The 27,895-nt window shown below is 33.8% G+C and overlaps 1 protein-coding gene across 1 annotated transcript in view; it reads left to right on the top strand.

Moving 5' to 3' along the window:
• Cep126 (centrosomal protein 126) overlaps positions 1-27,895 on the top strand; it is a 101,818-nt gene that overhangs the window by 22,052 nt on the left and 51,871 nt on the right. The window contains exons 3-6 of the mRNA XM_076841923.2: positions 3,411-3,556; positions 9,635-9,746; positions 17,233-17,431; positions 23,744-25,886. Of these exons, the coding sequence (XP_076698038.2) occupies positions 3,411-3,556; positions 9,635-9,746; positions 17,233-17,431; positions 23,744-25,886 (2,600 nt within the window). The remainder of the gene's footprint in view (positions 1-3,410; positions 3,557-9,634; positions 9,747-17,232; positions 17,432-23,743; positions 25,887-27,895) is intronic.

The following is a 27,895-nucleotide window of genomic DNA, read 5'->3' as shown; positions in this document are numbered from 1 at the left end:
TTTAAAAAAATGTGGCATATATACACAATGGAATATTACTCAGCAATAAAAGAGAATAAAATCATGGCATTTTCATGTAACTGGATGGAGTTAGAGAAGATAATGCTAAGTGAAGTTAGCCAATCCCAAAAACACAAATGCCAAATGTTTTCTTTGATATAAGGAGGCTGATTCATAGTGGGGTAGGGAGAGGGAGCATGGGAGGAAGAGATGAACTCTAGATAGGGCAGAGGTGTGGGAAGAAAAGCGAGGGGGCATGAGGTAATTAATGATGGTGGAATATGGTGATCATTACTATCCAAAGTACATGTATGAAGATATAAATTGGTGTGAATATACATCTATACAACCAGAGATATGAAAAATTGTGCTCTATATATGGAATAAGAATTGTAATGCATTCTGCTATCATATATAAATAAAAAATTTACATAAAAAAAGAAATTGAAATATATTTCAGAATTGATGCTATGTTGTAATGGGTTACATAATTGCATAAGACAATTATTCTCATATACTGAATAAATATGCGTTGGAGGTTAGTCATAGAAAAAAAATGTTTTTAATTTTTAAAGTTCAGTTTATCTCTTTTTTTCTTTGGTTGTCTGTACTTTTGATGTTATATATCCAAAAAATTACTTCCAAATCCAGTGTCATGAAGGATTTCCCCATATATTTTCTTCTGTGAGTTTTATAGTTTTAGTTCTTATGTTTAAATATTCAATCATTTTGAATTAATTTTTGTATATGATATAAGGTAAGGGTGTCCCTTCATTCTTTTGCATGTGAATATTCACTTTTCCCAGTGCCATTTGCTGAACAGATTGTCCTTTCCTCATTGAATGGTTTTACCCACTGTGGAAAGTCAACCAGGAGGGTTCTTTCTGAGCTCTCTAATATCTTCCATTAGTTTAAATGTCTGTCTTCAATGTTTATATGCCAACACTACACAGATGTGTATGTAATATTTTGAAAGCAAGAAGGGTGCAACCTCCAATTTTTAATTTTGTTATGTTTTCAAGCTTTGTGGGACTGGGGATGTAGCTCCATGGTCAATCCCTAGCACCACAAAAAAAAAAAAATTGATTGGATATTTAGCATCCCTTGAAATTCCATATGAGAAATAAAAATTCTCTCAAAGCATAAATTAGTACAAATATTAGGGTCAATTAAAATGTTTTAAAGAAGGAAATATCATTTTACGTAATAAATTCTTGATTACTCTTTGACAAAAAAATAAAATAAATTAATATGAATCTTAGGATTAATTTTTCATACTGGGAATTGAACTTAGGACCTCATTCATGCTAGGCAAACACTCTTCCATTGAACTATATATACAACCTTTTATAGGATGTCTCTAATTTGCCAAGCTTGGCCTTGAATTTGTGACCTTCATGCCTCTGCCTTCAAAGTAACTGGGATTACAAGCATGTGTCACAGCACTGAAAATTTTTATATTTCTGGGAGGAGAAAAGTCATTGGTATTTGGTAGTGATTGGATAGAACCTATAAATTGTGTGTGTGCATGTGTGTGTGTGTGTGTGTGTGTGTGTGTATTTGTGCACAGATGCATATGCATATTACTGGAGATTGAACACAGGGCCTTACACAAGTGAGGCAAGTCCTCTGCAACTGAGTTACATTATGGTATTTATTTTGAGAAAAGGTCTTGATAAATTGTATAGGCTGGCCTTCAACTTGTTATCCTCCTGCCTCAGCCTCATGAATTACTGGAATTACAGATGTGTGCCATTGTGCCTATCTATGTGGTTAGCTTTGAATAGTATTGACAACAACATTAGTTCTTCCAGTTCATGGACATGGAATATCTTTCAATTTATTTGTCTTTCAACAATATTTTATGGTTTTTGGTGTACAAGTCTTTTACCTCCTTGGTTAAGTTTATGCCTGTGGCTTTTATTTATTTCTTTCTTTATTCATTTTTAGTGTACAGATAAGTAACTGATTTTGTGAATTTATTTTGTAGCCTGTGGCTTTGTATTAGTACTGGGCTTTGTGTGAAATCTTCAGGGCTTTCTAGAAGATCATGTCATCTATAAACAGATAATTTTGCTTTTTCCTTTCCAATTTGGATGCCTTTTATTTCTTTTTTATTTCTTGCCTAATAGCTCTGGCTAGGATTTCCGGTACTATATTGAATCAAGCACTGACAGCAACTCTTTGTCTTGAGGGGATTCTTTTTTTTTTTTTTTTGCAGTACTAGGGATTGAACCCAGGGGTGCTTTACCACTGAGCCATATCTCTAACCCTTATTATTTTTAGACAGAGTCTTTCTAAATTTCCAAGGCTGGCCTCAAACTTGTGATCCTCTTGCCTCAGCATAGTGAGTTGCTGGGATTACAGGCAGACACCACCATACATGGTTGAGGGTATTTTTAAAAGGGATAGTTTGGAGAAGTCTTCTTCCTACCTGTGGTGCTACATCACTACCTTCTATCCACCACATAGGTTGAAGGTCTGTTTCCCTACCACACAGAAGTATAGTTGCCTAAATCTGAGTTATTTAGACTATAATAATGATCCAGACAGGGGAGATCTTTAGAAAGGTTGTTAATAATAACATATGGCAATAAAAATCTTGAAACTTATCAACAATCCCCCAACTTCATGCATTTCAAACGAGTACCTTTAGAGGCTTTTCTACCAATGTTTTTTATTTTTTCTTATTTTCTAGCAAACAATTATTGAATCACATACACACACACACATGTACTGTTCAAGGACAAAATTAGTTCTTTGAGACAGTATAGTTTAAACTAGAGAAGATAAACTCAAGTGCTCAGGGACAATCAGAAACAAATTATATAAGAAAGTTGAGAAAAACAGGGATTATAGGTCAGATGTTTACAGATATGTTTGATGAAGAGTTTGAGGTTGTCAAATCTTCCTATTTTACAAGAGAAGCTAGAAATTAACATTTTTATATAAATTATCTGGATTTTTAATACAGTTCACTTTTAACATATCAGCAAATTTTATACTTTCAATCTAAAACAAAAAATATATACACTATTTTCTTAACTGCCTCATAATTTGCAAGTCTGCTTCTTTTTAACAATGAATTAGTTCTTCAATTGCCAGACATAGCATAGCTCTCAGGAAAGGATCTTTCCACATCAAGACATGGGAGGTAAAGGAGATGTGCAGGTCTTCAAAAATTAGAAATTCCATAGCTTTTTCTTAGTTGCAAAAGGTCTGGATATTGAGATTACCATTTACAAATACAGCTAAATTCTTAGCTAAGTCCCTGTTTTTAAAAATATATAAAATATGTTGTTTCTAAGTAAAATTTTGAACTATCCAAACACCATTATGTAATAAATGGCATTGTTTTGAAACTATTTCCTGTGTTGAGTTCTATCACTTATTTTATGTTTTAAATATAGAGCTTTTGAAGACAAGCGAAAAGAGCAAGAAGAAAAAGAACACCAAATTAGAGAAAAAATACTTCAACAAAGAAAACAGAAGTTTGAAGAAGTTACTGAAAAATTTCAGCGTGCCCATATTCCTTTCTCACAGCGGAGGAGAGCAGGTATGTTAATTCCTAGAAAAAAATTAGAACAAAAATTAAAGTTATCACATTTAATTTGAGTAAACAATAAAATTATAAATTAAGAAATGAAGTAGAATAAAAATAGCAATATGCTTTTGAGCAAATCAGACTGTAATCAAATGAAAAATAGTAATTTGATTTAATTTAGAGAATATTTTGTGGATTCTGTTAGTAAATTATTAGCTCACAAGTTTGATTTAACTTCAAACTGGCTTAAAATATTTTGCCTTTTCCAAATTGAATGAGTAAGTTATTCAACAAAAAGAAATTTTAGCATTTGAGTTCAGGAATTAATGTCACATTCATTCTAGCATTTTTTTTTTCACAGATTGGCATAAATTCTTATTTGAGTAACTGGGAGAACAAAAAGAAAGTCTACACTGTATTAAAATCCAACAATCTAAGACTTATAACCAATTAAAATTTTATATATGATTATGGTTGATTCCTTAATATCATATATATTTTTATATCTTAAATATAATTAACAATATATCAAGACTTCATAAAGATAAAGGATAGGCAGAACTTTATATATTCATCCATCATATGCTATATAGTGTTGTTCTTAGTCCTGGGTTAAGCTGAGATACAGAGAAAATCTAACTGTACCCTGCCATTAAAAATCTCACAACCTATTTTGAAGATGAAAGTAATATACACAATATTGATAATATGATGATTGGTGTTATAGTGGAATGTGTAAGTGCTGTGAGAGCACAAGGGAAGGAACACTGAGGCTATGTGGGGACAACACCATTCCTGGAAAAATCACTTAAGTTGAATCTTAAACAATCAGTATTTTGCCAAGCAAAGAGAAAATAAAAGAACATCCCAGATAGAAGAAGCAGCTTGTGCAAATAAATTATTTCATGTATCTGAAACCGAAATTCCAGGTGGGGGGAGAATATTGATATAGACTAGAACCAATAGTTGAAGAGCTTTGAATGCAATGCTGGGAAGTTCATCTTGATGCAAAATGCAGTCCACTTACAGTTTTTAAACTGGTGTTGTAAGAGACAGATGAGGCAGGGCAGCAAAGATAGCAGGTTTATAGTCATTTTACCTTTAAACTTTCTTGCATTGTCTCACACATGAACTTTTGTGGGATACCTTACATCTAAACTATAGTATTCTTCCTCTGGCCCCCCAAAACTCAGGCCCACCTTGCAATGTGAAATACATTTATTCCATTTCCAAGAGTCCTTAACAGTTCCAGAAGTCCAAGCTCAAGGCAAACTCTCAGTGTGAGTCCCTGTAAAAATCAAAAGCAACTTACGTATCCAATATATAAAGGTAGAGATTAAACATTTCTATTCCAAAGTGGAAAAATAGGGGCACAGAAGAAGAGATGAGATGAAAGCAAGAACAAAATCCAGCTGAGCAAACAAGTCTTGTAGTTCCATGTCAGGCATCTTGGGCACATGGCATCATGATGTTCTCTCCAAAGGGCTTATGTAGCTCCACCCCTATGACTTTGCCAGTTACAGTCTACATGGCCTCTCTCTTGACTTATCTTTCATCAATTCCTGCAGCTTTCCTTAGCAGATATCCCATGTTACTGGCATTTCTTAATCTCAGGGGTCTTTGCTCCAACTTTGACTTCTTCTCACACCTTGTTATATGGCCCTCTCATGGGCTGCCCACAGGGACTCCAACCCTGCAGCATCTTGCCCAGCCTCCCAGGCCTTCCTTTGAAATCTTGGTGAAGCCTCCATGACCCCCTAACTCCAGTATCCTGCAAGCCTTGGGAACCAGCACCATGTGAAACAAGTTCCTAGGTCCCTCTATGCAGGCAGGATGCCCCACTGGTCTCTTCTCAAAGGAATATTTACTTTTACACCTTGAGCCTGAGAATGGGTATTATCTTGCCAATTCATGGGATGTCTTCAAGCCATCTTTCCTGTGATTTCTTGGTAAAGAATTTGGTGTTTCTTTAGTGGCTATATTGTCTTTAACAACTACACCTTCCTTAGCCCCAGTTTTACTTCCATTTTCTTGGCCAAACTAAGTTTTTCAAATCTTTTACCTCTGCTTTCTGCAACTGGTTATCATGATAAACTTGGTTAAAAGCCACCAGCAATATCCATGCCACTACTTGAATGCTATGCTGCCTAGAAATTTCTTCTGCCAGATTAAAAGGTCCATCACCTTTAAATTCAGCAAAAGTCTCTTTAAATTTGCAGAAAGTCTCAGAACACAGGCAAAATGCAGACAACTTCTTAGCCAGAATATATTAGGAATGGCCTTGAACCTATTTCCAATAGAGTCCTCCTTCTCCTCTAAAACCTCATGAGCCCAGTCTTTATTGACCACAGTCCTATCAGCATTCTGGTCTTCTGAACTCCCACCAAAATTGTCCATTAAGATCCACTTATAACATTTTAAAGCTTTTCCAGCAATCACTAACTTTCCCAAAATTACTCCCACAGATTCCAAAATGCTCCAGGAGCTTACAAACCACATAGTGAGGTTAGTCACAGTAACAACCCTACTTCTTGGTACCAATTTCTATTTTAATCAGATTTTTCACTGCTGCAACCAAAAGACCTGACAAGAACAACTGGAGGAGGAAAATTTTATTTAGGGGCTCATGGTTTCAGAGGTCTCAGTTCACAGGTAGCCAACTCCATTACTCTGGGCCTAAGTTGAGGCAGCACATCATGGCAGAAAATATAGTGGAGAAGAGCAACTCAGGACATGGAACCACAAAGCAGAGAGAGCACATTATTTGTTCTTAATGAAGGTCCCCAAATTATATGATACTTATATCTTCATAAATCTGGAACTGTATCTTTTTTCCAGAATATATTGTTAAGTATATAAAAATAAAGTCCAGAAAAAATATATAATGTTTCACCTTCTCTTTAAGAAAGGAAAAATTATAATGTGAATTTAATTTCCATTTATTTGCATCTAGAAACAGTGAAGGAATATACAAGTGATTAGAGATCAAGACTTCCAAATATATATCATACACACACACACATACACACACACACACACACACACACACAAACACGTACATACAAATATGAAGAGATCTTATTTCTGAACCATATGAATATATTAACTATACAGTATATTAAGTGAATATTTTACCATTATTGAAGATGGTCGATGGAGACATAGGAGCATTATGTTTTTATCTTTAATATACATAATTGAAATTTTTCATAATTAAAATTTAAAAATAGCCTGCAGGAAAAGATATTTTAAGAAAATTCTATCCTATGAATAAAACACAAGAACAAAGTTATGAAAAACTTTATTATTTAGTTGTTTATTAGTTTGATTTATCCCCAAATTACCAGGGTTAAACCAAAGAAAACCTGATATTCACCTCTTACTCTTCTTGGTACAAAGAAGGGCAGTAGGTTGGGGGTTTCAATGAGGTCAGAAAATGGTTGGAAGAAAAATAGTAGGGCAAAAAAAATTGGAAGGATTGGAGCTCTAGTAGATTCAATGAAATAATAAAACCCTAATATCCAGTAAGTACTCAAACATATAAGCTTAGATAATCATCAGTGAATGAGAGGTAGTAACTGGGAGATCATCAGATAACAGCAACAGGAAGCAGTCATGGGTACTTGTGAGTTGATCTAAGTTTTGTCATATATAACTTTTTAAGTCCTTTTTGATAGACAACAGGAAGTTTTAATCAAGACAAGCCTCAGACTATAGTCTAGCACAATTATACATTTGTTAGCAAAACAATTCATGCAACTTGTTTAGTGATCTCAAAAACATCCCAGATCTTTGTGTTTTTAGGTTCTCTATCTTTCATGAAAGAACCACAGAGGGACAGAATTCTGTGACTTCTGGCATTGGGCAATCAGAAAATTTCCTATGCTATGACTACTCACAAAACTGATGATGAATCAAGCCTCAGATTTTTGTTTTGTTTGCAGTATTAGGGATTGAACCCAGACTCTACCAGCATCCCTTATTTATAATTTTATTTTGAGAAAAGGTCTCAGTTAAGTTGGCTTTGAACTTTCCATCTGCCTGCTCAGCGTTCCAACTTGCTGGGATTATAGGTGTGTGCCATTGTGCCTGGCTAAAATAATGTTTTTAATAACAATTGTTTAAAAAGACTACTGCACTGATTTTAAAAGACTACTACAGATGCTATTCAAATTCCAATGGGGTTATATCATAATAAACTCATAGCAAAATATAAAAAAAATAATAGAAGCAAGCTTCCGATGCTACCCCTAAGGATAAAGGATAGAGATATTCCTGGATTCTCATGCTCTGCTCATACAAGGGTAAAGGGTGATTAAAATATGTTTAGGAACATCCACTTATCTTGAATACATCTAATTTCAACAAAGAAATCTCATTTTTTATGTATGTATGTGTGGTGCTGGGGATTAAACCTAGGGCCTTGTGCATGTGAGGCAAGCACTCTACCAACGGAGCTATATCTCTAGCCCAGAATTCTATTTTTAATATCAGGCTGTTAAATAGGCTGTTAATTTCACCAATAATGATCTATGTTGAATATTGAAAAATGGTCAATATTTGGTATGGTGTGAATGTGTGTGTCCCCTCCAAAATTCTTATGGTGAAATTCTAACCCCTGAGGCAATAGTATCAGAGGTAAGACCTTTCAGATATGATTATATCATGAATCTTTCATGATTGGGATTAGTGCCCTTCTAAAAGAGACCACAGAGAGCTAGTTAGCTCCTTCCACAACATAAGGACAGAGCCCAGAAGATATCCTCAATGTGGAAATGAACCCTCACCATACACCATTAGCTCCTTGATCATGTACTTCACAGCTTCCAGAATTGTGAGAAATGTTTCTATTGTTTACTAAGTTACCCAGTCTAAATTTTTTGTTATAACATCCTAAATGAACTAATATAATCTCTAAAACTTGATACTAGCAGTTTCAAGAGCATTGATTCTTTAGGATTAGAATATTAGCAGACCACCCCATAACTGCATTCTTCATTAGCATATTATATCATCACCAATTGATTAGGGAAATGGACTGACTCTAGAGTTCAAGTTTGAACTAAACCTGATATAATAATATACTGTTTTTGCTTAAACATTTTAACATAAATTATAGATATTATAGAATAGTGGAATATTTTCACATGTGGGTGTTTTATAAAGAAGTTTGAAACTCCAGTGTCAATGGAGAGTTAGAGCTAGAAAGTTACCTACCTACCTCTGAACCTTACGTTATTATAGCATATGATGAGAATAATATCTCCACTCGAGAGAGCTACAGGAAAAGCAATGTTTTTAAAAGACAACTATGTCTTAGTGCTGGGGGTGGGAAAGACATCTATGTCTCATCTTGAATAAGAAAGTGAAGAGACTATTCATAGAGAAGTAAGGGAAGTAGAGTATGTTGAATACCAAAGTACACATTTGAAAGGTTTTATAGTGAATACATACTGGAGGCAGGGTTGGATTAAAGGTTATGCAAAGCAATATGTGGATGAAGTCTGGATGACTGTCCATAATAATGCATGACCTTGAACAAGCTATTTGCCTTCTCTATCTCTTGGTTCCCTCATATATAAAATTCAAATATCATCTGTTAATAGACCATAATGAGGATTAAATTAGTATATATTTATAAATTAGTTATTATATTTATATATAAAGTACTTAAAATAAGAGTTATAACAGTAAATATTCAATAAATTTAATATATACTTCCCCCTTTATTTATATGGGTATAAATTTTGTTGGAAATTTAAGGGACCATACATCAGATATAGAGGTTTATATAACAGAATTTAAACTCTGGACATTTCTGAGTTTCTTTTTCCCAGAAAAATATTCCTAACTTTAAGAATGATGAAAATTTCAAGATAAGAGGGTTTTTTTAATTAGACGTCAAAATTTATAGTATTTATACTATTACAAATATATGTTTGCAAGTATATAAAGTAACATTTTCTTTATTGACCAATTAAATTACATATTTATTTATTTATTTATTTATTTATTAAATTACTTATTTAAAAAAAGCCACTGAGGCTAGAGTGATTCTTTACTATTTGATCTTTCTTTATCATCCCATAGTTTTTCCAAAATCAGTTCCTCCATTAGAAGAGGCCCTCAAGCAAATTCAGGAATCCAATTTAAAATCAGAAGTAAACCTTCCCTTTTCCCACAGGCCAACAATCAACTGGAGGTAAGTAACATTATTATTTTGTATAATTGTTAGTATATAATAATTGTATAGCTTTGTAATTTAAAATTTCTAGGCCTTTTCATCAGTTACTCCTCACCTCTGTTTTGGAGTTATTATTTTATTTTCACAAATTAAAATGAAGTAGAATAGAATGTAAAATTGCTCCAAAATAAGTTAGAATTCTAATTTGTTGTCTTGAGGTCTTTGGTACTACAAATATTGCCTATGTTGAACAATATTTCCGAAGTAAGAATAATCAAAATTATTTTAATATATTGATACTAGTTATTTATATTCATGATAAAAAATGTTTTGAATTATTGTGATACAAATTAGGTAAAAAAAACTCAAGTAACTTTACGGTAGAAAAAATTTTTCTCACTGAAATTTTTTCCTGGATATCCTGAAAAGACTATAGCATCTGGTTCCTCTCCAGAATGGCATAATATATTAAATACTAACAAACTGATAAAGACATAAAAATTGATAATCAGTCTTAAAGAATGAGTAAAAAATTGTCTGATAAAGAAGCATAGATTGGGTTTTAGGCATGTATAGGTCAGAGTATTATCAAAGTCATAGACAACCCTCTAAGGAAACAGAACTTGTTCAGAGTAAAAGGACTGTAGGATGTTGCTAGTAGGACAGGAGGTGGTCTAGAAATGAAAATTGAAATTAGATTGCAAATTTATGTCCAGCTAAACATTTGGAACTCTATCCTATAACTAGTGGAAATCCAGTGGAGGGTATTTTTGTTTTGTTTTGTTTTCTGTTTGTTTTGTTTTGTTTTTGTTTTGAGGACTAGAAATAGATCCTAAGGGAGCTTTACTACTGAGCCACATCCCCAACCTTTTTATTTTTCATTTTGAGACAGGGTCTCACTAAGTTTCTTAGGGCCAAACTGAGTTGCTGAGGCTGGCCTTGAATTTATAATCCTCCTGCCTCAGCCTCCCCCGTCTCTGGGATTACAGGCATGTACCACCATACCCAGCTAAGTGGAGGTTTTTTAAGCAAGGAGTGATAACATCCTCTTTATTCTTTTAGAAAGATAAGTGATGTAAATGATGGAGAATAAAGTAGCTAAATTTGGAGGAGACCAGGGAGAAAATTGTTCAGATAATCCAATAGATAAATCATTGCTGCCTAGTCTAAAACAGCACTGTTTTGTACAGGGAATAAAGGATGTATCTGATAAGAATGAAAAGATAAGGCTGGAGTTGTCACTCAGCGGCAAAACACTTGCCCATCATACACAAATCCCTCAGTTTGAGTGCCAGCACTAAGAAGAAGAAGATGAAATATAAAGAAGAAATAGATTTGAGTGGAGAGGATGAAAGAGACGAATAAAAATAATGCATTTTCACAATGCAGAGAAAGAGAAGTGACATAAAGAAATAAGAATTTAAGGATATTGATCAATTAGAAATATAAAAATTAGAGTTTAGAGAAAATAGTAGGAGGAAAGTGTCCATTCATGAGTTTAAAAGGATTTATGTTAGAAGGGTAGTGGTGAAGTAAGAAAGGCATAAGAAAAAGATATTTCATGAAAAGATTATAAGATTGTTATATGATAGGTTAAAGAGAATGAGAAAAACAAACACACATACACATACAAGAAAGAGACTGAAATCTCGAGTCTTATTAAGAGAATTTGTTGATTTTTTTAAAAGTTTCATCTGAGTCTTTGAATTGAGAGGATAGATATCTGAGTGGGAGTGGGTTTTTTTTAAAAACTGGCCAAAGAGGCCAGACACGGGGGCGTATGCCTGTAATCCCAGGGATTTGGGAGGCTGAGACAGGAGGATCACTAGTTCAAAGCCAACCTCAGCAACAGCAAGGTGCTAAGCAATTCAGTGAGACCCTCTCTCTAATAAAAATTCAAAATTGGACTGTGGATGTGGCTCAGTGGTTGAGTGCCCCTGAATTCAATCCCTGGTACCAAAAAAAAAAGTCAAAGATGAGGTAAGAGGGCAAGGCTATAGAAATAGATTTGAAAGTTATGTAAAGTTAATAGATTTGAAAAAACATTTTGGGTTTTTTCTTTCCATATTTTTTATTGGCGCATTATAGTTGTACATATGATGGGATTTATTGTTAAATATTCATACATGCACACAATATAACAATATAATTTGTCTAATATCACTCTCCAACACTTCCTACCTCCCTCCCCTTCTCCCACTCGCTGAAAAGTTGTGTAATTTGTATGTGTAATTTTGTTTCCCCATCTAGACTGTAATATTAGAAACAGTAGTTAAATTTTTTACGTGGAATTATTCCCTCTAGCACTTAGTTTAATGCTACTCATATGGACTGTATTCCATAAATAACAGAGAGGGTATAAACTTTGTCTGGCATTTAATAGCTAAAAAAAGGTACTCATCAGAGACAAAAACTGGGAGGAAACTTCAGATAGAAGGAATAATTATTGAGTACAAAGGTATAAAAGGTCATGTTATGTCAATGAGTCTTCATGTAGTTCAATTTGGCTAGTGAGTACAGTGGCAAGAGTTATGGGCAAATGGATTAGAAAGGGAGACATGAATTAAACATTGAAGAGCCTTGTTAAGGAATGTGTTCTACAAACAGTTGCCAAAAGATTTGAAACAAGCATACAGCATTTTATATATTTTAGAAATATTGCCAGAATGCAAAGAATGGGGTAATACTTATGATGGGAAAATCTGGCAAAATATATGATGAATTCTTAAAAGCCATTTAGGAGATAGCTGGAAGGTAATAGGGAAGAATCAAGGAAGACTCCAGGGATTAGATTTAGGGAATGGATGGTGAAGTCATTTATCAAAATAAGGACTATGAGGATAACAGGATTCTCTCATGTTACAAGTTCTTGCCACAATTTAAAAATAAATGTTTTAATGACTCTGAAGGAGAAATAAATAGTTTTAGGAGAGGAAGTAAATGAAAGGAGGATGGTAAGTTGTGAGCTTGAGACATGGGATATTCAGGAGATCATTTCTCATGGTAAGAAATCTGGGCTATGAGAATAGATGTGACAGTCATCAATAAATGGATAAATAAAAGTTACATGGCTCAATATCTACCAGTGGTGTCTTGAGTTGAGCTAAATAAGCAAACTCCCATAAATACAGTAGACCATGTTTGGCTTTAACTAGAGAACAGAAAACACTGCAAAAAATGCAACATTCTTCAATGAAAAGAATCCTCAGGGCAGGCCCCAAAGCATATAGTCTTGGCCATGTCCCTAGCTTCCACAAATTATAGCTCCTCTGTAAGAAAGTGAGATCACAATGGGTGGACCAAAAACCTGGATACAGACTTAGAAAGTATACCAATATTGAATTGGTCCATAGAGAAGGAGATGGGATTTTGTTAGTCCTTTACTCATCCACAGTTACAGATACAGATAAGATTACACAGATAGTACAAATAAGGTTACAAAGAGAGTACTGATAGATTAAAAAGGAAGAGGGTCACATAACTCTCAAAAATTCCAGCATGTAAAGGACAAGCCAAGAGGAACTCAAGAAAAATCCTGAGAAAGAACAATCTGAGAAGTAGGAAAACATGATGAATAGAAACCAAGGAGATTAAAGTTATTGAAGTTAACAGTCAAGTGTCTATTTTTACAATTATTTGGTCAATTAGTTAATCACAAACAAAGCAATACACTGAAATGGCAAAAGTGGAATCAGATAACAATGTGATAAGAAACAAATGGAAGTTGAAGCAGTGAAAATAATTAGAGTTCTCTAAGGAAAGTCACATCTGAAAAAAGATGACAGAAAATTAGAGGAGGGTTCAGGGAATTTAGATTCCTTTAAAAAATGTCTAAGCCATTTAATATAGAAGAACTATGCATTTTTTATACAGGGATTCTTTACTTTCAAGTTTTTATTTCTGTATAGCAGTTGTCCTTGATGTTAATTAGATGTTTTCAATTTTAAAAACACCTCTTATGCACAATAAATGAAAGCATAGATATTTTTCTTATTCAACAATATGAAGTTACTTGAAGTCATGGAAAAGTTAAACTGTCAGAATAACTTTGATTGCTCTGAAGCAAACTCATAGTTATTACAGCAAATTTGTGCTAAGATAAGTAAATATCACACATCTTTGTTTTATGAAAAATGGTCTTCAGTCTACATTAGAATGCTTAGTTTTCATGTTATTGTAACATATTATTATGATTCTGACTTCATGGTATGTATCTATATCTGTGTGTTTATATACATACACACACACATATATATGTATATACACATATCACATAAATGTTATGTATTTAGAAAATAACAAATGTATATAATCCTTAGAGAGGACTCTATGGTTTACTTATTAAGAAGTCTGACTTCTTTCCACATATACACTAATAGTACTAAATAATATATATGAAAGTGTTTCCTAAACTAAATGCTATATAAATATGAGATATCAGAATATTAAGGATCAGGTGTGAGGTTAATGAAAATATTTGAAGCAAATAAATATAATTAAGCTACAAATATTATGACATTAAAATACATTTTCAGTATAATATAAACCTAAAATATGTTAAAGAATAAAATAAAGCCAATAAAATAGTTTCCAAAGAAGCATAAATATTTCAGTACACATAAAGGATTATTCTTATGTAGAAAATGTTAGTAGTAGAGAAGTAATCAGACTTTGATAACAACCATATCTTTATCACAAAGCTCATTGACTTGACCCTTCTGGCAGGTGTAGGGTAAAAGAGGACATATTCTTTGCCATATTGAATATTCTTGAATAAAATAATATTGTTGTTAGATATCTATCTCCAATATCCATGTATTCATAGTGAGACAGCTGATTCTAAACCACATGCTACCCTGAGAAGTTTGGCCAGAGCTGAGCAGTTGTCTATTTTACCTCTATTTGCCCTTTTTATCAGTGCTTCTTTCAGCCCCTATTCATATATCTGAATGACTAACAGACTTCTGAAAATAGGGGCAAGGAGTAAGAAGGGGAACCTGAATAAGCTATGTACATTTCTCAGTCAATTGTGAGAAGACCCTGGTTGATCAATGGAAGATCATGCATGGACCCAAAGGACAAAAAAGTGACATGAATAAAAAAGCCTAGAGGCAGCCCAATTTAAAAAAAAAAAAAATCTTAATAAGGCTCTTTATACCTGCCTGTCCAAATGCTTTTCCACCTGTGCAGATCCATTCCTGCCTATCCAGCTCTCTCCACACCTGATCCCTACTTATCTGATCAGCTTTCTACTTCACGGGCTCCATTACTATCTCACCATTCCCTAATTCTTCCTAGTTACCCAACTGTTTCTTCTACCTCCCAGTCCCATACCCTGCCATCTGTCCCATCTACTCTCCCAAAGACCTTTATACCAGCCCCATTGTCTTACCCAATCAAATATCTTCCTCGCCCTCCAGCTCCTGTTACTTCCAGCTTTTCTAGCAGTTTCCCTCATTTACCAACCCCCATTCCATGTGGTCCACCTGATCATCTACCTCACCCATCCCGAAGTTCTCCAATCATTTCAGATCCTGACTCACAGAACAAGTTATTTTACAGAACTTCCAGATCTAAACATTTCCTCCCACCACAGCATTCTACCCCTGCTACTCTAATGCCTGCCCTTATTCGTCGTTCCCTTCCAGCTCGATTGGTTGTTTCCCCAGCCCCTTTGGAAGTTCTCCCAGTTTTGAAGCCTTCCTGTTTATCCAGTCATCCCCCTCATCAACAAGTCCCTGCTCTTTCTCATATCACTCCATTTCCTGAATATCCTGCTAGATTGGATCCTTTGCAGTCAGTTCAGCAATCTGTTCCACAAGCCACGTTGTCAAATCAGCCCCAGGCCTTTGTAGACCATCCACCTTCCTCAGTTCTCTCCCACACACCTCCCTGTCATTCTTCATCCTCTTCTTTGCCTCCATCTCCTTCTACTTCCACATCCTCTTCTTCAGTGTTTTCTTCCTCTTCATCTATTCTGTCCCCTCCTTCACCTTCCTCATCTACTTCTCCATCCTTACCTCCTTCACCTATTCCTCTTTTGCCCTCTCCTTTGCATCCATCTCCTTCTCCTTGTTTGCCTCCAACTTATTTAGCTTTTCCCTCTCCAGTTTCTCCTGTTTCTTCTTCCTTTATGATCTCTTCTTCCTTTCCCCCCATGCTTCACTCTTCCTCTATTTCTACCTCCCCATCTCCTTTTATTCCTATCCATCCCTTCAATCCTCCTCCCTGGGGGAAGAAAGTAGAGAAGAGAAGAGAAGAAAGTGGAGTAGAGAAGAAAGGAATAGAGAAGAAAAAGTTGAGAGACGACAACTTTAAAGGTAAATCAATTGAGTTTATTAGATCCTTTGTAGATTTAGCTTTATTCTGTTTGGGAAGGGTAACCAAAGGGGAAAGATTATGTAAGCACAGGAAAGTGTAAAAGGAAGAGACAGATACATACCCTCAAAGTTCGGGAACTTGTGTTAAATACTTTCTTGCTCTCTCTGATCTCTCTATGATAATAAAGGGATAATTAGGAATTCAATGATCATTGATCTTGATTATTCCAGTCTGTCCAAATAAGATATGTATGGGTATTGGAGATAGGTATATGCCACATGTGGCCATGGCACTTTCCAAAACATTTTTATACTCATTTAATTGAGAATAATTTAACTGAATTGGAATAAATACCCTTGGAATTCACATTACCAGCCCTAGTACAGCAGGCAGTCAGTCATCTATTTGACATCCTCATCCCCACCTGTCCTTCCCCACAATTCTTCCTCAGTTCTTTGCTTTTCACTTCAGTATGCATGCTAAAATGTAACATGCTATCCCTTTCCAGATGATACAAAATTCTAATAGAAGATGTCATGCATTAATAATTTTGGGGTAGCACTTTGACATACTAAAAGTAGACTCTATGTTAAAGATACTCCTTCTGTAGCATGAAAAACATGTTTATATTCCTGAAACAAACTGAAAATAAATGTGTACACTCTTCCTTGAGAGCCACACTTCCAAACCTAATTAAGTAGGGAGGAAATTCCTGCCTACCTTGACAAGCAGTTTTCCTGGTTTCCATCTGCTTAAATCTTCAACCAACTCTCTTAGGGTTATAGAAATACCTATTAGCCATGACATCAACTCAGAACAAAGGGTAATGCAGAATATTGTTATCCATATAGGAATGCTCTTAAAGGAACTGAGAACTAACTCTACACATTTCCAGGAATTACTTCTACCCCTGTCAGAATGGGATATAATAAAGTCATGGGTAATTGGGCATTCCTATATGAAAGAGTTGTTTCATCAGCACTATAGTCTCATAATCATTTTTATTTTACTATTGACTGCTTTAAATTCCCATTCTAATATATCTATATACTTCTCCAATATCCTTATATGTGATTATCTGGACACATACACACATATTATACAAATGTATATTTTATATACTTATAGAAATAAGTTAATTTTATTCAAGTGTACTCAATGTTTTTTTATGTCTGGTTCACAGAGCTATAGATTCTTCCTTGCCTTCAACGTTGTCAAAAAATGACCATAAGAATCAGAAACATCTCTTATCCAAAATCAGTTGTGATAAAGAAATGAAGGAAAACAGCATGGCAAACCTAGCTGCTAACAAAAATGTGTTCCAGCTTAAACTGGAGGAAACTCAGAAACTCCTAGAAGATCAGCATTTAAGCAGTTTGCAAGTATGAAACTATAACGTTATTAATATTCTAATTTCTAGTAATATTTTGGTCCCACTTTTCATTTCTCCACTAAAGAAATGTATGCCATTAGCTAAGAGTACTCCATGAAAGAAAGTGTGGATGAATCAGCAAGAATGCAACACAAATGCTAGAAGAGAAAGCTTTTTAAATTTTTCCTCACCTCTTCCTCATTTTTCTCTCTTCCACTTCTTTTCTTTTTTGCCACCTCCTATTTCAAAAGACATGCTTTATGGGTCAGGCACGGTGGCATGTCTTAATAATCTCAAGAGACTTGGGAGGCTGAGGCAGGAGGATCTGAAGTTCAAGGCCAGCCTAGGCAATTTAGCAAAACCTATCTCAAAATAAAAATAAAAAGTGCTGGGGATGTATCGCAGTGGTAGAGTGCCGTAAGTTCCATTCCCAGTATGTATAAATAAATAAATACATAAATAAATAAATAAATAAGCAAGCAAGCAAACAAGCTATTTGAAAGTACAATGTATCTCTATTTTTCAAGATTATGTGAAATATGGCAGAATTATCTAGAAATGATGTTTCTAGTCTAAGCCCTAGTAAGACATTTACTTGGTTACATATTTTATAAATGAATGTAGATTCCATCTAATTTTTACAAAATGTTCCTGAACTTTATTTTTTATTGACTTTTGTGGCACTGAGGATTGAACTCTGAAGGTCTCATGCATACAGGACAGGTGCTCTACCTCTGAGCTACATTCCCAACCCCATGTACTTTATCTTTCATGAAGAATTACACACATTTATGAGAATCTTTTTTTTTTTTTAAAGAGAGAGTGAGAGAGGAGGAGAGAGAGAGAGAGAATTTTTTAATATTTATTTTTTAGTTATCGGCGGACACAACATCTTTGTTTGTACGTGGTGCTGAGAATCGAACCCGGGCCGCACGCATGCCAGGCGAGCGCGCTACCACTTGAGCCACATCCCCAGCCCCTATGAGAATCTTAATAGATCAATATCAAGATTAAATTGGCCTGATTTATCCAACAATTAATCAATAGTGGCCAAGGCTAAGAATACAAAACAGGAGATTTCTGCTGGTGATGATAATATGTCTTCCTGCTGTAAACAATCATAATTATGAATAAAATATATGAAACAACTGTTTTTAGATACTTGATAATAGGCAGTACAGGATAATATCTTTAAAAAAAAAGAATTAACTAAACTTTATGATGATATGGGCTTTTAACCTAGACAGTCTAACTAAACCTCAAAAAACCCAACAAGTAACCCAGCTGCCTGTCAAAAAAAAGACCTTAACACTCTTAAAGAAGACTTTAAAATGTATACATGCAATAGCATAATGCTCATAATGTCAATTCAATCAGAATTTACTAGACATGTGAAGAAGCAGGTTAATATGACACATAAAGTAGAAGAAAGTTAGTGGATATAATCAGGCACAGAAATGGCAGAGATAATGGAATTAATAAACAAAATCATTTTATAAATATATTCAAAGAATTCAAATACAATAAATATAATAAAGAAATATATTTTTAAAGAATCAAATATATCTGAATTGAAAATTTCACTGAATAGACTTAACAATTCAGTTATTACAGAAAAAAAAATCCTCAGACTTGAAGACATAGCAGTCAATAGAAATTATCCAAACTGAAGCATTGGGAGAAAAAAAGATTAGAAAAAATTAATGGCATTAGTGGCTGGTAAAACAACATTCAACAGTAAAAACAATAATTAAAATTCCACAATGAGGAATTTCAAATTTAATGAAATTATAAATCCACAGATTCAAGAAACTCAACAAACTCCAAGAAGTCTACATACAAACACACATACACACACTCAAACACATATACATACCAAACAAAGGCACATCAAAATCAAATTAACCCAGAGGAAAAATAGATATGTTTACATGCAGGAGAACAAAGACAAGAGGACAACTAGTATAACTTATGAACAAAACTTGAAAAGCTGATAAATGTTTCATTTTTCAATGGTAGGAAAAAATGTGCAGTTTATGAAATCGTAAATTTTCCAGACACCTCAGGGTGCATGCTTGTAATCCCAGCAGCTCCATAGGCTGAGGCAAGAGGATTTGAGTTCAAAGCCAGCCTCAGCAAGTTAGGGAGGCCCTAAGCAACTCAGCAAGATCCTGTCTCTAAATAAAATATAAAATGGGAGCTCATAGCCCACTTGAATCAAAGTGTGAAATATTATATATCAAGAACTATGTAATGTTTTGAACAACCTACAATAAAAATTAATTTAAAAAAAATAATAAAATAAAATAAATAAATTATTTAATAATTCTAAAAATAAATAAATAAATAAATAAATAAAATATAAAAAAGAGGCTGGCCATGTGGCTCAATGGTAAAGTGCCCTTGGGTTCAATCCCTGATACCAAAAAGAAACAAAAACAAAAGAAATTTGCCAGACACCTTTAGAGGTGCTTTTGGAGATAAGAATATCACAGACTTAATGCAAACAGAAATCTTAGAGGCCTAGATAGCACAGTTCCATCAGTCCAGACTTCTGTATCTCACTGGATTCAGTCTCACAGGAAGCCATCCAAGCTTAGTTTCCTTACTGTTATTAATTTAATTCCAAAACCAAACAGTGAAGTAGCTGTCCTTTGTTTTATTCTTCTGATTTGGTTGAGTGACTATCAGTACACAAAGTATGCCAAACATATAATGTACAAGGGATAAACACTAGTAATATAAAACTTTTATGAATAATATTTAATCTAATTTTAAATTATATATATATAAATTATATATATAAATTTAATATATCAAAAAGAATTAACTATATAAACTAAAATATTTTATCCCATAATTTATTTCCTTGATTTCTTGGTTTACTTTCTGGGCTACAAAAAATTATTTTTGTTTCATAGCAGAATATCTAAATTTTATGAAATTTGTAATCTTAAGATACACTACTTTTCTTTTTAATTCATTCAGTTTTTTTTACTAGATTTATAATTTAGCATCTTAAAATTTATTGCTATATATCCAATACAGATTAATGCATTCTGGATATATGTGAAAAATAAGATATACTTTTAAACATTTAACATATTATTAAGTAATCATAAAATTTTAAGTAAAGATTGATAAATTCCCTGGAAATTTTAGTGAAATAGTGAAATTTTAGTGAAATAGCTGGAATTTATGAAAATTATTGTCCTACATCTCCAAAAAGGAATCATTTTACAAAGTCAATAGTTCATGACCCTAAACCCATATTATAGTTACCTAAGAAATTTTAAAATAAGAATAATACCAATGGATGAACCCATACAAGTATTTTTTTAAATATTTTTTTTAGTTGTCAATGGACCTTTATTTATATGTGATGCTGAGAATTTAACCCAGTGCCTCACATATGCTAGGCAAGTGCTCTACCACTGAGCCACAACCTCAGCACCCCCATACATATATTAAATTAACAGGACCTAGGAATAGAATTTTTTTTACCAAGATGGGACTTCTTTTTTTATTTTTTTATTTATATATGACAGCAGAATGCAATTTTTTATATTTTTCATATTTCTGGTTGTATACAAAGTATATTCAACCAATTTGTGTCTTTCTACATGTACTTTGGACAATAATGTCCATCATATTCCACCATCATTTCTAACCCTATCTCCCTCCCTTCTCCTCCCACCCCTCTGCCCTATCTAGCATTTGTCTATTCCTCCAATGCTCCCCCTCCCTACTCCACTATGAATCAGCCTCCTTATATCAGAGAAAACATTCAGCATTTGTTTTTTTGGGATTGACTAACTTCACTTAGCATTATCTTCTCTAACTCCATCTATTTACCTGCAAATGCCATGATTTTATTCTCTTTTATTGCTGAGTAATATTCCATTGTATATATGCCACATTTTTGTATCCATTCATCTATTGAAGAGTATCTAGGTTGGTTCCACAATTTAGCTATTGTGAATTGTGCTGCTATAAACATTGATGTGACTGTGTCCCAGTAGTATGCTGTTTTGGGTATAGACCAAGGAGAAGCTGGGTCAAATGGTGGTTCCATTCCCACATTTCCAAGGAATCTCCATACTGCTTTCCATATTGGCTGCACCAATTTGCAGCCCCACCAGCAGTGTATCCTCTCCAACACTTACTGTTGTTTGTATTCATAATAGCTGCCACTCTGACTGGAGTGAGATGAAATCTTAGAGTAGTTTTGATTTGCATTTCTCTAATTGCTAGTGATGATAAACATTTTTTCATATATTTCTTGATTGATATATAGAGGACACAGAGACTAACCCACAAAATTATAATTAACTCATATTAGACAAAGGTGCCAAAAACATGCACTAGAGAAAATAAAGCATCTTCAATAAATGGTGCTGGGAAAACTGGAAATCCATATGCAACAAAATGAAATGAGACCCCTGTCTCTCACCATGCACAAAACTCAACTCAAAATGGATCAAGGACTTAGGAATAAAACCAGAGACCCTGCGTCTAATAGAAGAAAAAGAATCCCTAATCTCCATCATGTGGGATTAGGCCCCAACTTCCTTAATAAGACTCCTTTGGCACAAGAATTAAAATCAAGAATCAATAAATGGAATGGACTCAAACTAAAAAGTTTCTTCTCACCAAAAGAAACAATCTGTGAGGTCAATAGAGAGCTACATATTGGGAGCAAATCTTTACCCCTCACACATCAGATAGAGCACTAATCTCTAGGGTATATAAAGAACTCAAAAAGCTAAGCACCAAAAAAACAAATAACCCAATCAATAAATGGGCCAAGAACCTGAATAGACAATTCCTTATGTAACATCTAAGATGCAGCCAGAGTTAAAAACTTTACTATAGACCACAAGATTAACTTTTATAAAAAGCATGTATCCCCTGCCAACAGGAAGTTCATATTAAGGTCAAGAAGCCTCATTCAAGTCCAGTAAGGGTTTCAGAAAAAGAATGCAATTTGTAAATAACTGTTTTGTAGGATTTCACTTCCCTTATGAGACCTTTTAAACTATAATTGTGACTAGAGTAATTAAATAATTACCTTAGGAGTTGAAATTAAGGCAAGCAGATTATAAATCTTTGTTATCTTACTATTGTTTTACATTGAGGACTACTTCAGAAATATAGATTACTTATACCCTTATATTTTTTATGGACATACTTTGATTTCTCTCTTTAGGGTTTTGTAGTTTTCAATATAGAGATCATTCACCTCTTTCTTTGATTCCCAAGTATCTTTTTTTTTTTTTTTGAGGTTATTGTGAATGGGGTAATTTTTCCTCATTTCCTTCTGAGAGACTTTGTCACTGATATACAGAAATGCCTTTGATTTATGGGTGTTGATTTTACATCCTGCTACTTTGCTGAATTCATTTACTAGTTTTAGAAGTTTTCTGGTGGAGGTTTTTTGGGCCTTCTAGGTATAGAATCATATCAGCAAATAGTGCTAATTTAAATTCTTTTTTCCTATACATATCCCTTTGATTTCTTTTGTCTAATTGCTCTGTCCATTGTTTCAAGAACTATGTTGAATAGAAGTGGTGAAAGAGGGCATCCCTGTCTCGTTCCAGTTTTTAGAAGGAATGCCTTCAATTTTTCTTTGTTTAGGATGATGTTGGCCTGAGGCTTAGTGTAGATAGCCTTTACAATGTTGAGATATGTTCCTGTTATCCCTAGTTTTTCCAGTGTTTTGAACATAAGGGGGTGCTGTATTTTGTCAAATGCTTTTTCTGTGTCTATTGAGATGACCAGACGATTCTTATCTTTAAGTCTATTGATGTGATGAATTACATTTATGGATTTCCGTATGTTGAACCAACCTTGCATCTCTGGGATGAATCCCACTTGATCATGGTGCACAATCTTTTTGATATATTTTTGTGCTCAATTTGCCAGAATTTTATTGAGAATTTTTGCATCTATGTTCATTAGAAATATTGGTCTGAAATTTTCTTTCTTTGATGTGTCTTTGCCTGGTTTTGGGATCAGGGTGATATTGGCCTCATGGAATGAGTTTGGAATTACTGCCTCTTTTTCTGTTTCCTGAAATAAATTGAAGATTATTGGTATTAGTTCTTCTTTAAAGTTCTTTTAGAACTCCCGCTGTGTATCCATCTGGTCCTGGGCTTTTCTTGGTTGTTAAGCTTTTTATGGCTTCTTCTATTTCCTCACTTGATATTGGTCTGTTTAAATTGTGCTCTATTTCACATGCCAATGAAAACCGGACTCAGTAATAATAGTGCGAGACATTACCTTCACAATTTAAAATTTTCTTTTTTTTTTTTATTCTCAGAACTTTTGTGATGAAGTTAATCGTATAACCAATTCTGAAACACTCTCAAGTATAGACAGTCTTGAGGCTGGACAGCATGAAGAAGTATACTTGACACTTAATAAGGAGCCTTCTACATCAATCCAGCAGAATTCTGTTTCCCTCAAACTAGCAAATCTACAATCAACTAATATAAACTGCTTTGATGAAGATAAACTGTTGGCCTCTAAAACTCAGCATATCAATAATTGGCTTACGAATTTAGATGCTCAAAAGACTCAGTCTGTCACATGTTTCTCAGATATGTTAAGTAAATCTAATGTTCTACCTGTGTGGGAAGCTTTTAATAATAAAGAACAAAATCCATCCACTTTGAATAGAACTGTGCAAAGAGTCACAAGTACTGCTAATAATAATTCAGTGGCCTTTTTATATAGTCCACCCATAGTTGAACTAGATAAAAAAAGTGAAGAAACCTCTGAAGCCAGCACTATGAGGACAAGTGACTCTACTCTGGCAGCACTTAAAACAGAGAGGCCATTGGTTACTAAGAGTCCAACATTTAAATTCAGCAAAGCCTGGACAGCTCCAGATTTTCTAAATCAGGAAGTGGCTACATTTTCCAACCAAGAAACATACTCTAAATTAACTCAAGAAAATAGAGGTACTTCAATTCCTGCTTCATTCATGCCAGTAGCAACACCTTTAGTCTTGCCATCTAATACACAATCAGCTAGGCCTTTAGCAAAGAACAATATTCACATAAAAGAAATTGACCCAGTGCAGTGTTCTGATAAGTTAGAAGAATTAAAAAATGTTAAAGATGAAAGAATAAAATATTTCAATTGTAACAAAGAGTTGCCTTTATTTTCAGACAATGTTCAAGCCACCTATTTACCTCAAAATTCTGATTCAAAAGATAAAAAACAAAAACTGTATGAATCATCAACATCATTGTCTAATGTAGCTTCTAGTTATGATTTACTTGATGAGCATAAGAAAATAAAATACAACATTCATGAGCGAAATGGTGTGAGGTTTCTTAAAAGTATTTTAAAGAAGGAATCTAAATACGAACATGATTATTTTAAGGCACTAATTATAAATCAAGGCTTTAAGTTCAGAAATCAAAAAGCAGCAGCTATTAGAGATAGTATTGAATTAACAAAGGAAAAAAGTGCAGAAATCCCAAAGATTACCAAAAAATTGAGGTGGTTTGATGAAACTGGTGACATAGAAAACAACACTGAAGACAGTCATTCACTAAAGAATAGAACAAGAATGACTCAACCATGGTCTCAAGAACTCCACATTAAAAGTGGTGCAGGCAATAGTTTAAGTAGTGTTCCTGCTTGTGCTGTAAATTCTAATAGAAAGAAGTCCAAGGATGACTCTCTCTCTGAAAATGTCACTGCTTTAGGAGGTCCTGGAACAGACCATGCACCTTTAAACAGCTTTATACCTTCAAGTTATAACTTTACTAAACAAGCCTGGCTGGCCGCCAAAAAAGAGGAAAATAAAATCACTATGCGTAATGGTAATTCTAGAACACCAAAAGGTAATCCACATAGAAGTGGAGCAAAAGTAATCAGAAGAACAGGATCTGCAAAAGTCCAATCCAGTTTTATGTATACCAACAGAAAAGGCACTGTCATTCAACCACGGTCTGCAAGTAAAGCCAACACATTTCTACAAACTCAGGGTAAACTCATTATACCTCATCCTCCTCCTAAACCTATATCAAATATTAGAAGTGGTAAAAATATACATGTATCTAAGTGTCAATCAATCATAACTGAAAATTCTCAAAACATTATTACGTATAACTGTTTTAATTCAAAATGCATGCTTCCAGCAGAACACAATTTGAATCAGTGGAATCAAGAAAGTAGTCCTCTACTCTCAGATCCTCGTTCTGACCTGGTCACTGTGATTACATCTTTACCATCTTATTATTCTTCTGAGTGTCAAACTTTAGCAAAAACAAATCATTCAAATGATACTCAAATGGTTACCCAGCAAGATGGGACATTATATTGCACCCAAAGAAGTCCTGTTTGTGAAGAAAGCCCTCAGTCTGTGACTCTTAGAACTACTGAAGAAGAATCAGCTCCCTTGTGGAAAAGAGGGAATAACATTCTGAGCCAAAATGAGAGGGCCACTGGTAAGAATAAATTCATATCTTTTTATAGATAAAATGTACGACTTTTTAAATTCATATGAAATTTTCCTTATTGAGGCATAGCAATATACACTACAATGTACATTTCATTATGATTAAATGTTGATATTCAATTATAAATTAGCCTTATAGAAATAACTTACCTTACTTTATATTTTAACTTGATCTAGTAGCTGAAGCTTTTAAGAGAGTGACCCAACCTACGCTCAAGTAAACTTAGAAAGTATTGCCAGTGTTTTATGTTTTTCATGATTTCTCTTGTTAATTTAAAAGAGAGTAGATAAGAAATAGGATCTGATTCTTTTCCCAAATTATTCTGTCATTAATATTGGAGTCATATTTTCTGTCAAGTTAAGCACAGTGAATATAATTGTTTAAATTATTATAAATAGTTGAGAAAATGTAATATAACAAAATCCTTTATTTTTCTTTAAAACTATTAAATTGGACTGCTATATGCTAATAGTATGTACCAAATCCTACATTTCTTTTCAAAAGTGTGATAGCTCTGCATTTATCTGCTACAAATATTGACTTTCACAGAAGGAAAAGAATGATACCATTGCCTTAAGTTTTTTTTAAAAAATTACCTCTATATAGACTGTCATTGCCCATAGCAACTGGTTGACTCCTCATGAGCTACTTTTTCTCTTCTGAGGGAATGAACTAAGAGCCATATTTCCTGCTAGTAGGAACTGGTTGCTTATGAGGAAATAGGACTGGTGGGGGGGGGGGGGCAGGGAGAGAGAGAAAGAAAACCAGAAAATAAACCAGAAAAGCAACACTTCTTTTTCCAAAGGTATAAATAAATATTATAATTAAAGAGAGAGTTAACTTAAAATTTAATATTCAAAGTCTTCTTCAATTAGACCATAAACTTTTAGGGAAAATTAACTTTTTCTGTATTTCATCACTGTGTCTCCAGGCCCTAACAGTGCCTGACAATTCATAGGCACCCCAACTTTTCTGTGAATTGGGCGGGCACAAACACATTACCAGATAGAAAATTAAATGCAAAGACTGCAATATAAAAGTCTTCAGTGCTTGTATACAAAGATCTAAATTTAAATTTTTTTTCTCTCATTAGAGTTTTTTTTAACCCAGTTATTTCACAATATAACTTTAATACATCAAAAATAAAGTCTCATACAGATATCTATTTCTAATTTCTATTTTCTTTTAGTTACAGGATTAAGGACTTTAAATTTATTATCTTACTAAACTTTATAGTAACCCTGAAAAATAAACATTTTTTAAAATCCCATTTTGCAAAAAAGGAAACAGAAATGCCCTATGGCAAGAACTAATAAATAACAGAATTGGCATTTTAATCCAGATTTCTATGGCTCTAAGACCTGTGCTTTTTTCTACTAAAACCAGACAATAAATATAGTTACTAAACATATATCATGTATCAGACTCTGAGCTATCAGAAAAAATAATTGGAAACTTAGTTTCCCAAATAGCTTATGTAATAAAGGGTAGCCTACTAGAATCCTCGTTCTCTGATAAAAGAATGGGATATGTATTTTCTGGAGAAACTATACTATTTTCCTGATATTTAATGAAAGGAGGTACTTCTCTCAGGAATATAAGAAACACTGGAAACAAAGAATTTTAGCCACATTTTGATAGATGTAAAAATATTCAAACTGTTGTATATATCTATATTTCTTACTACAATAATGAGAAAATCTAAAAATTCTAACAAAACCAAATACTTAGCAGTCATTCAAGATTTTTTTTCAAAACTAAATGTCTAACATTTTAAGTTACTTCTATGGTAATAACAAATTATAGTTCAGTGAGAATTTACTCATTTTCATTTTCCCACTCCTATTTGCCAGGTCATTTCTGTTTTCACATTCTTATGTGCCTAGAGTTGACAATTACAGAGGATATCTTGCTCTTTATTAAATCTTCCAGAGTCCTCTAGAAAAAAACTATCCCCATGAGGTCCAAGACATTCAACTCTAATCACCTCCAATGTC

The sequence above is a fragment of the Callospermophilus lateralis genome, chromosome 2 (genome assembly GCF_048772815.1).
Source record: "Callospermophilus lateralis isolate mCalLat2 chromosome 2, mCalLat2.hap1, whole genome shotgun sequence".
NCBI lineage: Eukaryota > Metazoa > Chordata > Mammalia > Rodentia > Sciuridae > Callospermophilus > Callospermophilus lateralis.
The sequence above is the reverse complement of the archived record's forward strand: the minus strand, read 5'-3'. Positions and strand labels throughout refer to the sequence as shown.